The sequence below is a fragment of the Canis lupus genome, chromosome 4 (genome assembly GCF_011100685.1).
Source record: "Canis lupus familiaris isolate Mischka breed German Shepherd chromosome 4, alternate assembly UU_Cfam_GSD_1.0, whole genome shotgun sequence".
In the NCBI taxonomy this organism is placed as follows: Eukaryota; Metazoa; Chordata; class Mammalia; order Carnivora; family Canidae; genus Canis; species Canis lupus.
In genome coordinates, this window is record NC_049225.1 from 52,515,536 (window position 1) to 52,529,166 (window position 13,631).

Genomic DNA, 13,631 nt, shown 5'->3' on the forward strand with positions numbered 1-13,631 from the left:
TTTCTTTTCTTTTCTTTTCTTTTCTTTTCTTTTCTTTTCTTTTCTTTTCTTTTCTTTTCTTTTCTTTCTTTTCTTTTTTTTCTTTCTTTTCTTTTCTTTCTTTTCTTTTTTCTTTTCTTTTCTTTTTTTTCTTTTCTTTTCTTTTTTTCTTTTCTTTCTTTTCTTTTCTTTATTTTCTTTTATTCTTTTCTTTTCTTTTCTTTTCTTTTCTTTTCTTTTCTTTTCTTTTCTTTTCTTTTCTTTTCTTTTTTTTTTCTTTTTTTGTGCCTCCACCACAAGCTGACTTTTCTTCCTATGTTCCCTGTCTTGGTTTATTCCTAGTTACATTAAACACTGGGGAGATGACTGTTTATATCTGTATCTACATTCAGTGTGTTCCATATAAGTTTGTATAAATACACATGCTTATATGTGTACCTTGATATACATCTATGGACATTGGCCACGATGATGGTAATGATAAAACTAACATTTATTAGGTACTTATTATATGAGAGGTATCATGCTAAGTATTTTACACGAGTTATCATTTTGTCTTCACAATGTCCCTGCTAGGAACATGCAAATATTATATTTGTAAAATGTAATTTTACACATGAGGAACTGAGGCTTAGAGGAGTGAAGCAATTTGCTCAAAGTCACACATCCACTAGGTAGTGAAGAGGTGGTAATTCAACCCAGTGGTCTGACTCAGGTGTTATAAATGTGGAACAGTAAAGAAGCTGTTTAGAATCTGTATGGAGAGACTTAGTGCAGAGAAAATAAGGAGGTCTCTCAACAGCTGAGAGCCAGAGTGGCTACCCATGAACATGTGCTGGCCCTTCAGGAAAGCCAGTGAGAGGTGTTTGCCCTATAACAAGCCTAAAGCTACCATCTGCATGAATACTGGAATGCCACCAAAGTTCATCAGGCAGAGAGTGGAGTTGTATGGAAGGAGAAGAACATGAGCATTGTTTCTGAACAGAGCTACAGCGCTGGCCAGTTTCTACTTGTACGAACCTTAGAAAGAGAAGCTATTACTCAGAAGATGGCTTCAGCTTTACTTAACTTATGGTGGTTTGGGCCACTTCTCCAGAGCAAGAAAGACCCATGATGGAGCATGAGGAAAATGGCCCCTGATGTTTCAGAGTACTCTGTGAAGAAACCATACTGAAGTTCCCAAATCTTATGACTTGCCTAAGAGGGGGAAAATTAATTTTCCCTGCAGCTACCCTGACTGACAGAGATGCATCATAGAGACATTGGTTGAAGGTTGCCTGTGAAGAAGACAGAATTTTCCTCATTTCTCTCATAGTACACCATTAGGAAGTAGGTTTTATGTTGCTATTGCCTTTAAGGAGGAATGAGAAAGTGTCTCTTTAGCATGAGAAAACTCTGGCCTACCCTTGACATCTCAATGTGGCTTTTCCCAGTTATACTGAAAACCTAAGACCTAGAGACATCTGATCGAAAATGTGCTCTCCTGACTATTAAGTGGGCTCTCTCCAACAATAGTGGCTGCTGCTTTTCTCTCATCTCATTTTGTATGCTCACCAGGCCAGCCTGATCTTCATACAGCCACACCAGAGCGTGTCTCCTCTGAACAGCAATCAGGGGCCTGTGTAGGTGACTGAGGAGGACATAAGAAAGGTTGTTGATCTCTTGACATGTAAAGACATTCTGTCAAGCAAACTCAGCCTCACAGCGGCTGAGCTTCTGGTGTGTAAACAGAGACTACTTAATTACACAGGTCATGTCAATTAGTGTGACCTTAGCGTTTTCAAGAAATTAATCACTTTCTGCAGAACTCGGCTGTGTCCATACTTTAAGGCTTTATGGAATAAACCTTGTAGAAAATCTGGTACAATCTTTTTTTTCCCCCTCCTTCTTCTTAATTTACAATGGATGTTTTCTTTTGAAATCCCCAGGCTGTGGCTAGGGCAACAAACTTGCTCAAATACAACAGTGGATACAGGCTTCATTCAGTTCTGGTGGGTGTGAGGAAGTGGGGAGGAGAGGAGAAAGTGGGGGTAAGGTAAGATGGAAACAGCTCATGACAGGGAGAAATACACTGTGTCTAAATGAGCCTGTTTCTTCATCTTGACACTAAAAAGATGCTAATGTTAAAGGACTGTATTAAAACCATGTCATGGGTCTGATTTTTAACTGACAGGAGCTAGACAATTCCAGGTGAAGATTTAAATCCTTATCAATAGCTTTCCTTGTTGGGGCTGGCAGAATGAGGATGATGAGGGAAGGAACAGGAAGTGGGTACAAGCTGTCATCACAGTAGATGCCGGAGTACCTGGGGACTGGGAAGTAAGGTATAAGTCTCCAAATTCATCTTATCCCTTCGACAAAATTTTTCAAAAGGCTACAAATCCATATTCACATATAAGTGTTAGATATATGACTATAGGTGAATATAAATTTAAGATATATTCCTTCCTTCATGCATGCATGTACTCAGTAGTATTTATTGATGTGGTAGGTGGTGAGTATATCGTGATGAACAAGAAAGACAGGGTGTTTGTCGTAATGAAGCTTATATTCTAGTTGGGGTCTATTTGTTAGGATAATACTGGCTGCTCTAATAAATAGAGCAAAGAATATAATGGCTCACTCACAACAGGTTATTTCTTGTTCACATGATGATACAAGGCAGGTGTTCTTGGTCAGTGAATGGATCTTGCACATAAAGTGATTTGGGGGATCAGGGCTCTTTTTAAAAAAAAATATTTTATTTATTTATTTATTTATTTATTTATTTATTTATTTATTTATTGGAGATACAGAGAGCGGTAGAGACACAGACAGGGGAAGAAGTAGGCTCCTCAAGGGGAGGCTGATGTGGGACTTGATCTCAGGACCCCGGGATCATGACCTGAGCTGAAGGCAGATGCTCAACCCAGGCACCTCATTCTTTTTGTTTTGTGTGTCTGTCTCTCCTATCCCCTAAAACTTTGTTTGTCTCTGTCTATCCAACTGAAGGGTAAAGAGTACATGGAGGGGGCTCATGGACTTCTTAAAAACCTCAGAAATGACCCTTGTCAAATCTGTCACATGGCCATATAGACATCTGTCACATGGCCTTATAGAACCACAGAGCGACTTGCCAATGTCTACTTGTATAGCCTGAGAAGGAGAGAAAATGGATGTGTGGGTAACTAGCACCATCAGTTGCTATAATGTTTTCAAGTTGTTAATTACAAATTATTAAAACATTTTTCATTATTTCTATAAGAAATATTAATAATACGAGAGAGAATACATGTGGGATGGGGGATAGGAACCTGATTTAAAGTGGGTGACCAGGGAAAACTTCTGAGGACGTGATATGTAAGCTCAGAGCTACAGGATAAGAATAAACTATCCTGAGAAGAGCCAGAAGAATTTTCTGAGCGGAGAGAACAGCAGGCTCCAAATTCATGCTTATCTCATGTTTATTGGAGGAGACAAACAATCCTCTTTCACTTATTAGTCATATGGAGCGGGGGATAGAAAATATGAGTAGAAACCACCAGTTTATCATCCCAAATTCCCACCAAAAGTGTGTTCTTTTAAAAATGCTGGCATGGGAAATGACAGTAAAAGGCAACTCTCTGCTCTTGGTTTTTGGTGAATCCTATAAATTTTGGGAAATCCTTGTTATTTATTCAAAAGCCCACAGAGGCTCTGAATCAATATATTATAGCGTGTGATTAGAGGATTCTTAAAACACATGCCCTACCTCTGCAGTTTCAGTCTGCTTTTAAAGGCACTTAAATAAAGAAAGAAATATTTGTATCCTTTTTATTTCTCTCCCACCGTCCCCCACCCCCTGTTTTATATTGTTTTGACAAACAGCACATCTTGCAATTAAATTCTTTACCAACAGAATGCTAGGGGGGCCCGAGCTGCAATCACTCTCTTCATACAGAATAATTTCAAGATGCACCACGCTGATTAATTATACTGAAAGCAGCTCTAATGATAGTTTCAGAATACAGGATTAATTCACATAACATGGTAAATACAAATGGTGGATTTTCAACCTGATATATTAAACCATTACGGCTTATTGGGCAAATATGTATCTTGGCATGCGCCTTATGCTGGGCCTTGGCAGAAAATATGCATCACTGAGAAGGAATCCTTATGAACACGATTTGATGAGTGGTGGCTCTGCACTTAGAGGAAATAAATTTCTACATTAAGTACAGTCACTATTGAAGAAATGTAAAATACATGAAAGGATAGATGTTTAAAAGTGTTTGATTTGATCACTGTTGCCAATGGACGTTGCTTCTGACGATGCCTGTATTTAGTGAGACTTAAAAACAAAAGATTTTCTTACATTCTGTCACTTTTTAAGTTGTAACTTCCAGAGCTTTTATTATATGTGAGACACTGTACAAAGTGTTTTGCATGGATAATCTTACTTATTTTTCCACTGCTCTTTCCCTTGCTTACTTTGTTCCAAACCAGCACCTTGGCCTTCCTTTATTTTCTTTCATTTCTCTTCCTCAAAATACACCAAAGTCATTCCTGCCTTGAGATCTTTGCACTTGCTATTCCATCCTCCTAGAAAATTCTTCTGTGGCTTCAGTGAATAGCCAGCTACGTCTTTTACTTATATTTCAACTAAAAACATCACCTTTTCAGAGACACCTTCCTTAATCACCCAATCCAAAATAGCTCTCACCTAGGTATCACTCTGTCCCATTTTATTTTTTTCTTGGAAATTTTCACATCCAGAAATTTGCTTTTATTGCTTACTTACTGCCTGAAAATACCTTTCTGTCTCTGATGAACATTAATTGGTGGACAAATAATTTATCTGTCTTGTTCATTGCTGCTTCTTCATAGAATAGGCCTGGAATAAAGTAGGCTCACACCAGCGGGGCACTTGATGGGATGAGCACTGGGTGTTATGCTATATGTTGGCAAATTGAACTCCAATAAAAAAAAAAAAAGTAGGCTCACACCTATTCCTATGATTGAGTGACTTAGCTAAGGTTAGTAAGCAATGGAGTTGGAGTTCAGACTCAGGACTCTCTGACTCTAGAATATGAGCTGTTGACTAATATGCTGTTTTCTTGCTCCCAATTTTCACATCCATGTGTCAAGGTCTCATTGTAGAGAACACACATGGCGATCCTGTATGTGTTGGCTCACTGCTACTTAAAATAGCCAGTGGGAACACACAAATGGAGAGCACATGTTCAATGCCAATGACACCATCAAGAGTCATCAGAGGTATCCTGACCCACAGAATGGGGACCAAGTTTCAGGTCACTAATTAGCTTTTATGTTGAGTATGTGTCACAGTTCAGGAGAGAGAATCTGAGTTTAGTTTTCAAAGGTCCAAATTGTTTTAGCATCAGTATCTGAGGATTTAGAGATGTCTGCTTTTGAAGAGATATTTTTGCCTTGAGCCTTAAAGAGTGGATTTAATTTGGTTACGCACTCCCTTTCTCCCACAGTTCTGCTCTGCTAAGTCCTGTAGGTTCACGCGTCCTCCATAATTTTTAATGAGTTATTTGGGATCTTTCAACCAGATAGAAACTAGCAATCAGGCAGGTTTCAGAGACTATCTCATTCCATATCAGTCAAGGATATTGTAAAGGACAAAGTTAATGAAGACCTAACTCCTAACTGCTGCAGACCATTTTTATGTATATAATACTGAAAGTATAGTCAGTCACATTGAACCCAGATATACGTCCTAGAAGATCCCAGCAGAGTTAGGAGAGAAAAGACTTAAGCCAGGGGTTTGTTTTGAGAAGCCAGAGGATACTATAGGTGAGAACTGGATCTGGAGTCTGGGAGTTTCCCTTCAGGCTTACCCCTGCTCTTAATTTGTCCTGTGACCTTGAGGATGCTTTTAAATTTCTTGGGCCTCAGTTTTCTAAGCCTCAAAAAGAGGAGTTGGACAAATCTGCAGTGTCTTAACTACTGAGGACTTTTATTATTTTCTTTTATGAATCCCATGTGATGACCTATTTTTTTGTATATTTTTTTACTGGAGTTCGATTTGCCAACATATAGCATAACACTTATTTCTGATCCTAATGGTATTTATTAAGAATCACACTCGGTTTTATTATTTTTTTCGGTTTTAAAATTATTCAAAGCCACGTGAATCCATCAATTCAGAGCTTCTCACATGCATGAGATAACCAGTGTTCCCATGCAGATGATTTAATCCTGTATCAACTAAATGTTGATAATATATACTATCAACTAAACTATGTGTTTTAAACATTTAGACCTATACTAAGTGTTTAAATATACAGTCTTCCTGTGGGTGAATTTAGGGTTCCTTCTCTGCTACATTGTTCCTATTACAATACATTTGAAAACTCTTAGTTGGAAGCTAGATTGGATGATATCTTATCTTTTGGTTGTAATATTCAAGGGGTCTGTAAAGAATGAATGGTTTAGCAGACAGGTAAGGTAGAGAATGTGGGCTGTGTAGTGTTGATGATATAAAGATTTAATTTGTAGAGAAGTTTTAGGTTTACAGAAAAATGAGTGGAAGATATAGCAAGTTCTCATAGACTCCCTCAATCCCACCCTATGTTTCCATTATTAACACCTTGCATTAGTCTGATACATTTATTAGAACTGATGTGCTATGTGATACATCATTGTTAACACAGTATAAAGTTTATAGCTTATAGTAGGATTCATTTTTATTATTTTGTATTATATGGGTTTGGACAAATGCAGGATGTTACATATCCACCATTACAGTATCATATAGAATGGTTTCATTGCCCCTGTGCTCCACCTATTCATCCTTCCCCTATCCCTGGCAAATGCCTGGCAACCATTAATCTTTTTACTATCTCCATAGTTTTACCTTTCCCAGAATGTCATATAGTTGGAGTCACACAGTATATAGCCTTTTCAAATTGGCTTCTTTCATTTAGCACTATGCATTTAAAATTCCATGTCTTTTCATGACTTGATAGCTCATTTCTTTGTATTGCTGTATAATATTTCTTCCTGTGGATTACTAGTTTGCATATCCATTCACCTGTTGAAGGATGTTTTGATTGATGATGCCTTTTATTTAGTTGAATTTATTATTCATATAGTTGTAGATTCACATGTGGTTGTATGAAATAATACAGAGTGATCCTGTGTACCCTTTACCCAGAACCCCAGTAGTAATATATTGCAAAACTAGTACAACATTACATAGTACTATATAATAATCATGCAGGATATGAGCACTGATAAATGCTTATTCAAATTTCTCTAGTTTGACTTGTAGTTATTTACATATGGGTATGTTTTTAGTTCTGCAAAATTTTATCATGTGTAGATCTGTGTATCTATCACCACAGTAAAGATATTGAGCATTGCCATCACCACAAGAATCCTTCTATTGTTTTTTGTAGTAGCCACATCCACCTTCCCTCTGTCCCTATCCCTTGGCAAGTGCTAATCCATTCTCCATTTCTAAAATTTTTTAATTTCAGGAATGTCAAGTGAATGGAACTATGCAGTGTATTACTTTTCCATGACTTCCATAACAAATAACACAGACTGAGTGGCTTAAAAATAGAAATTAATTTTCTCACAGTTTTGGAGGCTAGAAGTCCAAGATAAAGGTGTCAGTGGGACTGGTTTCCTCAGAGCACTCTCTGCTTGGCTTGCAGATAGCCACTTTCTTGCTGTTCCTCACGTGGTCTTTCCTCTTTGCACGTACACCTGAATGTTTCTCTGTGTGACCAAATTTCCTCTTCTTAAGATGCCAGTCAGATTGGATTAGGGCCCATGCTAGGCCTTATTTTAACTTAATCACATCTTTAAAGGCCCTGTCTCCAAATACAGTCACATCCTGAGGTGTTGAAGATTAGGTATTCAACATGTAAATTTGGTGGGGATTGTGTGTGTGGGTGGGGAAATACACCCATAACATGCAATATGTAATCTTTTGGTATTGGCCTTTTTTCACTCAGCACAGTTCTCTTGAAATTCACGTATCAATAGTTTGTTTCATTTTATTGCTGATTATTATTCCATGGAATGTTGCTTACTCCCTTTTTATTTCATGTACTTCAAGCCAGTGCATTTAATGCCTTATATTAGGGGTCTTGAATTAATGCAGACATAGAAGAAGTTAAAAAGGTGAAAAAGTCATGTAACAGACCAACCCTTAGCACCAGTTTCCTACACTGGGTTACCATATATTAACTTTGAAAACCAAATTTATAACTATATTCATTCAAAATTAATTTGTTAAAGTAATTAGTTTTTGGAGGGAGGTACTTACTACTAAAATATTCTAAATTTAAATATTGAAAATATTTTTATGGTCTAATCTTTTTCTTGATTCCATATTTGTTGTAGAAATGTTTAAAAATATAGATTTCAACTCTTTTGGTTGCTTTTGTCATAACCCCTTCTTTTACATGAGCTGCTACTTTTGTTAATGTGATCTTCCACCCTTGACTGAATTCAGTGGCTTTTGTATTTTTGAAAATCTGCTCATGAGACAGAGAGGTCATGAATCTTAGATAATTAAGTTTAGTTGGGACATATAAGTTCCCCTGCCTGATATGAAGGAAAGAGGGACAGCCTGAAGAATGATAGTAGGAAATATAACCAATAACAAAACTCCCAGAGAATCCTTCATTCATACAGAATACTCGGAACACTAGACTGAATTGAGAAGATGTCTAATTTATAGATTTTTTTCAAAGCAATAAGATTTTGTTGAGTTTCAAGCCTATAATGTAACAGGCTAAGATGCCAGTGGGTTCTAGAAAGTAAAATTAAATAAACCAGTGAAGTTTGCAATTTACATGAGGCCTAAATTACTAATTACGTATTGTGAGCACAAAAGTCCTTAAAATTCTACAGTTTTATTATTAGACTGATAAAGCGGTGAACATATTAGAGATAATTTCTGTATCTCTATAGTTTATGTGGAGTCCTCTTTATGGCTTCAAATGATCAGCCAATGCATTAACTTGAACTTTTTGGTGAGCATCTCCAACAGAGTAACAGCTACAATACTACTGCTACTAACATTTGTTGAGTGCTCAGTATGAGCCAGGAAGCATGCTGCCTGCTTTAAATAATATAAGCCTCACATAACAAGGTACTGTTATTAGTATTTCCACTTGACAGGCAGGAACACTGTGGCTGAGAATTAAGTTAACCTGGCCAAAGTCACATCAACCAGGAAATCTTGGGACTCTAGAATCATCAATTTTATGTTGAATTCTTTTTAATTCTAAATAGAGGGGGTGAAATTATAAAAATAACAACCTTTTGGGATAGCTAGGTCCAGGACAAAGCAGAAGACATTCTGAATCACTGAAAGAAATGTTAGTGTAAGATTTCCATAGTCCATGTGTACCTGCTGATTTATCTTGTTTTGTTTTGTTTTTTAATCTCCTCATACTGGATGCCCTCACCTGGAGGGCTGGACCCAGATATAAGGTAGCATGGAACACACTGCATGTTCATCAGCACATCTATGGATTGCTATATTAGAAAGCTATGCCCCAAATAGAAAATGAATTCTAAAAAATATAGTGATAAAAAATACTTGTACATAACCTTAAACATGCTCACTTAGACAAATACCTATTTCAGGAGATATAACTTGGACATCTTCATGAATAACTTAGAACAATTTATTTCAAAACCATTCTACAGCAGCACTGTCCAATAGAACATTCTACAATGATGAAAATGTTCTATATCTGCCCTGTCCAATATGGCTACTAACCACTTGAAATGTTCCTATGGAAACTTAAGAACAATGGAATTTAAAATTTTACTTAATTAATTTAAATGTAAATAACTACATGTGTGGTTATTGTATGGACAGTACAATTCTAAAGAGTAAAGATTTAATTTAACAGATATCATAAAATTCTAAATATACCTGTTCCTCATATTCCCTTCATCTCTTTCCCTGGGCAGGAGAGTGAGGAAGAGGATAGAGAGAGAAGTGTTGAGTCCAAATGTAAAATCATTTTCTGTGTTTACCTGTCCCAAATTCAAGCTGTGTTTTGTTGACAAAATTTGGGAAGGTTGAAGATTTGGCAGGCCTGTCTGTCCCCTTGCCTGCATGAATATGTCAGCACCTCATTAATCTTGTGTTAAACTGTAAAGGCCCTTTTCCCTCCCACTATGGGCCTATTTTTAAAGGACACTTCAGTGCCCCCTTTGCATCTTACAATTAGATTTTTTAAAAAAATTTACAAGTTGCTCTATGGATTAATTTCAGCATATGTTTAATTGAAATATATCTTGATCATTTCCAAATTGGAATGAGAGAAGTTATTTTGGGGAGAGGGAAGTTAAAATGTTTAGTCATGAGTTTCTGTGAGGAACGCTAGGTGTTTATTTTCTGGAAATTAAAGGCATGAGGATTCTGTTTTATCCTTCTCCAATTTTAATGGAACTTTCAGTGAAATGGTCCTGTCACACATGTGGTCTTGGTGATCCTTCTTTTATCAAGAAAAAACACATAGGATGTAGTTGTTGTTTTTTTTTTTTTTTTAACTTAACCGTTTTTGTCATTTTTGTTCAATATAGGAATTAGATGACAATGTCTTTAAACAATACTGAATATTTTAAGCCTAAGCCTGTAGCATTTTGTCTTACAGGTGCATGGTGAATTGTCATTGCTTTTTTTTTCTCTTAAGACAGACATCTAAAATAACAACTTTCTGTATTTCCTGACACTGGAAACAGATACCGTTTGGGATTCCTTTTATAGTTTCTTCAGCTAACGACTCCAGTGACCACTCAATTGTGGTCTCGTAGTAAATCAAAAATTCTTTGAAAGACCCAGCTCTGTTATATAATTGTAAATGTCCCACCTCCCTAACTAAAAAGAAAAGTGTTTCCGTTGCCTTAAATAATATGGACTCTGTATTGGCACATCATACTTTTTGAAAATAAAAGAATAGACCATTTTCTTCTCTTCCTCCTCCTTTTAAATTAACCTACAATTGATGAGGCATACACATAACCTTCAGGCCGTGTCAGATCTGGTTGGTCAATCATGAAGAAAGAGAAAAACCACTTTGCAAACTGCTACTTCAAATGTACTGAGTCCTCCCATGAATGACTTGCCCTAGTTGGAATTTTGGTTTTCACAATGAGTGAAGCAAATACCCTGAGTCCCAGAATGGACTTTCAATTGTTTACTTTGTATTTTAATAAAATAGAATTAAAAAATAAAATCAGGCCTGATCGGGAGTTATGGAAAAGACCCCAAGAAAGGACTCGGAGGGAGGACCCCACAGAAGCTTTGCCCTGAAGTCATCCTTGGGAGGCCCCAGGGTAGGATGACTATGTGTGTCATCCACATCTGGGTCTGAGAGACTGTAGAGGCTGAATTTAGGGAGCAGGGCTTCAGGTCTGCAGAAGGGAAGGCCTAGAAGAAAAAACAAAAACCAGTAAGCAGATCAAGTCAAATCGGATCAGATCAAATGAAATCCACCCCACAATAGTTTTGGGAACTGTATTCACAGCCTGGAGTTTGTTGCCATCTTTGAGGCTGCGAGAAACGGACTCCACCATATTTTGGCCTGATGTGCTTAGGTCAAAGACACGGACAGTGGAATTTTTAAGTATGGCTGATATTGGTTGGGGTGGGAGGCCATTGAGGAGGGCACTTCGCCAGGCAGAGCTGACAATTCTGAGGAATAGGCCAAGGCCCAGTGTCTTGCCCTCTGCCCAACTCAGGAGATGACACTGCAGCATTGCACAAGACTCTGGAAGTGGGAGAAAAGGCTTCCCCAGAAACTGGGGCCTTAGTGTGTGCCAATCCCTGTAAAGCATTTCACCTCTTCAGAGGCTAATGCCTCTCAAAAACCAAGAACAATTAAAGCGAGAGTCTTTCCAAGCAACTGGGGAATTGAGCAAAATAAATCAGAAATCCTCAGCTTTGGCTCTGGAGGTTCGCCTCATTATGAGAGCAGATCTATTAGCCCTCTTGCCTTTGTCTTTCATTTCTCAAGTGAGGTGATTCTAATTAAATTAATCTGCATGTCAATCTATCGGTGATCAATCAAAGAGCCCGAGGTCCCCCCTATGCTGCAGGGTGCTTGCGGCTGACAGGGGCTGATAATGGAGGAAGAAATAAACTGTCGAGGAAAGTTAATTAGTCAACATAATAGGTGGATTAAACGGGAGCTGGCTGATTGCTGTTTCCCATGTCAAAGCATGAGGTGGGAGCTGAAGCTGCAATTACAGACAATTATTATATTTGGTTGTAAGAGGTCGCATGAATAAACATATCTCTGTGGGTTTCAGTTTTAATCCTCTTCCCTATTTAATATAAGGAGAAGTGTAGGTCATTTCTTCTCATTGTTTTAGTCAAAGTTCTCTGAGAAAACACTTTTGCCCGTGTTCCTTCTGGCAAACTAGGTTCAGAGTCAGTTTATGAGTGACTAGGGTATCTGAATTATACCTGGACCAAAGTGTTCCTTCTTTTTGTTTTGTTTTGTTGTTGTTGTTGCTTTTTATTTTGTTTGTTTTTTGGCTTTGAAACAGATCTAAGGCCCTTAATTAGCAGGGATCTTTTGGAGAGGGGGTGGTGGTGGTGGTAGTGGTGATGGGGGTGAGGGCAAGGGGAGGAAATTTTGGTCTGATTAATCAAAGTGATGTGGGAAGAAAAGTACAAGAAACCCCAGAAAGAAACGGGAGAGAAAGCTACAAACCAGCTCTCGCTGAAACCTCTCTTTTTCATTTCTCTATCCTCTTAACCCTGACGCAGTGGGGGGGGAAATATTTTAAAGATTCAAAAGATTTTTATTTGCATGATCAACTGTGATATCTGCTTCAGTGTCTAAACTGAAGGGTAATTTAGGTGAAACACAACCACCGTTGTGTAAAAAAATATGCTAATAAAGATCCTCTTGTTAAAATTATGGTTAACAGTGTACCTTCTGCTGTATAACTATAAACTGTGCAATTTTACTTAAAACTGCATCAAAAGCGTTCCATGCCAAAGACCCACTCATCAATAGCTCCTCTTGTTAGACTTGTACAGCATAAGCACCAGTTATTATGTGAAATAGCTATGCAATTTTCTTCAGCTCCCAGCTGTTATTTATTTAACTTGAGTTTATTACCCTCCATGCTTTTATATTAAAATGTTCATTCATTTCTCTCTTCTGTCTCCAGGTCGTGGTGTCTACGACAGTCAATGTGGATGGCCATGTCCTGGCAGTCTCTGATAACATGTTTGTCCATAATAACTCTAAGCATGGGCGGAGGGCTCGGAGGCTTGACCCCTCGGAAGGTACGCCCTCTTATCTGGAACATGGTAGGCAAATCATTTTCATTGGTTGGCATTGTTACTTTAACTGTGAATCTATTTGGTTTCTTTCTTCCAACTCCACCACATTTTCTACTCTGTTTCCAATTTCAAATGTTCTGTTGAACAATACTGATACCAAGTATTTAAAGACAGGAAGGTATCTTTGAGGCCTTTCTTGTTGCACATCTCTCTATCCTGGAAATGGCTGATGTATCTTTCCTTCAGGTTGAGAGGGTCAGGGGGAAACCTGGACGACTGCTTTATTTTAAGCCCCTGCTTGGTGAAAAATAAAGGGGGGCCAACACAGGGTAACAAATACTATGATACATTTTGAGTTTACAACTGACTTGGTTGTATAATGAAC

General features: G+C 37.7%; 1 protein-coding gene and 1 long non-coding RNA gene across 12 annotated transcripts in view; one reads left to right on the forward strand and one right to left on the reverse strand.

Annotated features, from left to right (window-relative positions):
• The window catches only part of LOC111095569, a 28,923-nt gene extending 19,278 nt beyond the window's left edge, over positions 1-9,645 (reverse strand). The window contains exon 1 of one of the 2 annotated variants that reach the window (XR_005358357.1): positions 9,571-9,645. This is a non-coding gene — a long non-coding RNA (uncharacterized LOC111095569). Of the gene's footprint in view, positions 1-1,533; positions 1,758-9,570 lie in introns of those variants that run through there. The other variant, XR_005358358.1, reaches the window with a different exon arrangement.
• EBF1 (EBF transcription factor 1) overlaps positions 1-13,631 on the forward strand; it is a 392,195-nt gene that overhangs the window by 255,968 nt on the left and 122,596 nt on the right. For 5 of the 10 annotated variants that reach the window (XM_038534887.1, XM_038534891.1, XM_038534888.1 and 2 more), the window contains one exon: positions 13,132-13,273. In XM_038534887.1, coding sequence (XP_038390815.1) covers positions 13,132-13,273 — 142 coding nt within the window. The remainder of the gene's footprint in view (positions 1-13,131; positions 13,274-13,631) is intronic. The other 5 variants (XM_038534889.1, XM_038534890.1, XM_038534893.1 and 2 more) reach the window with 1 other exon arrangement.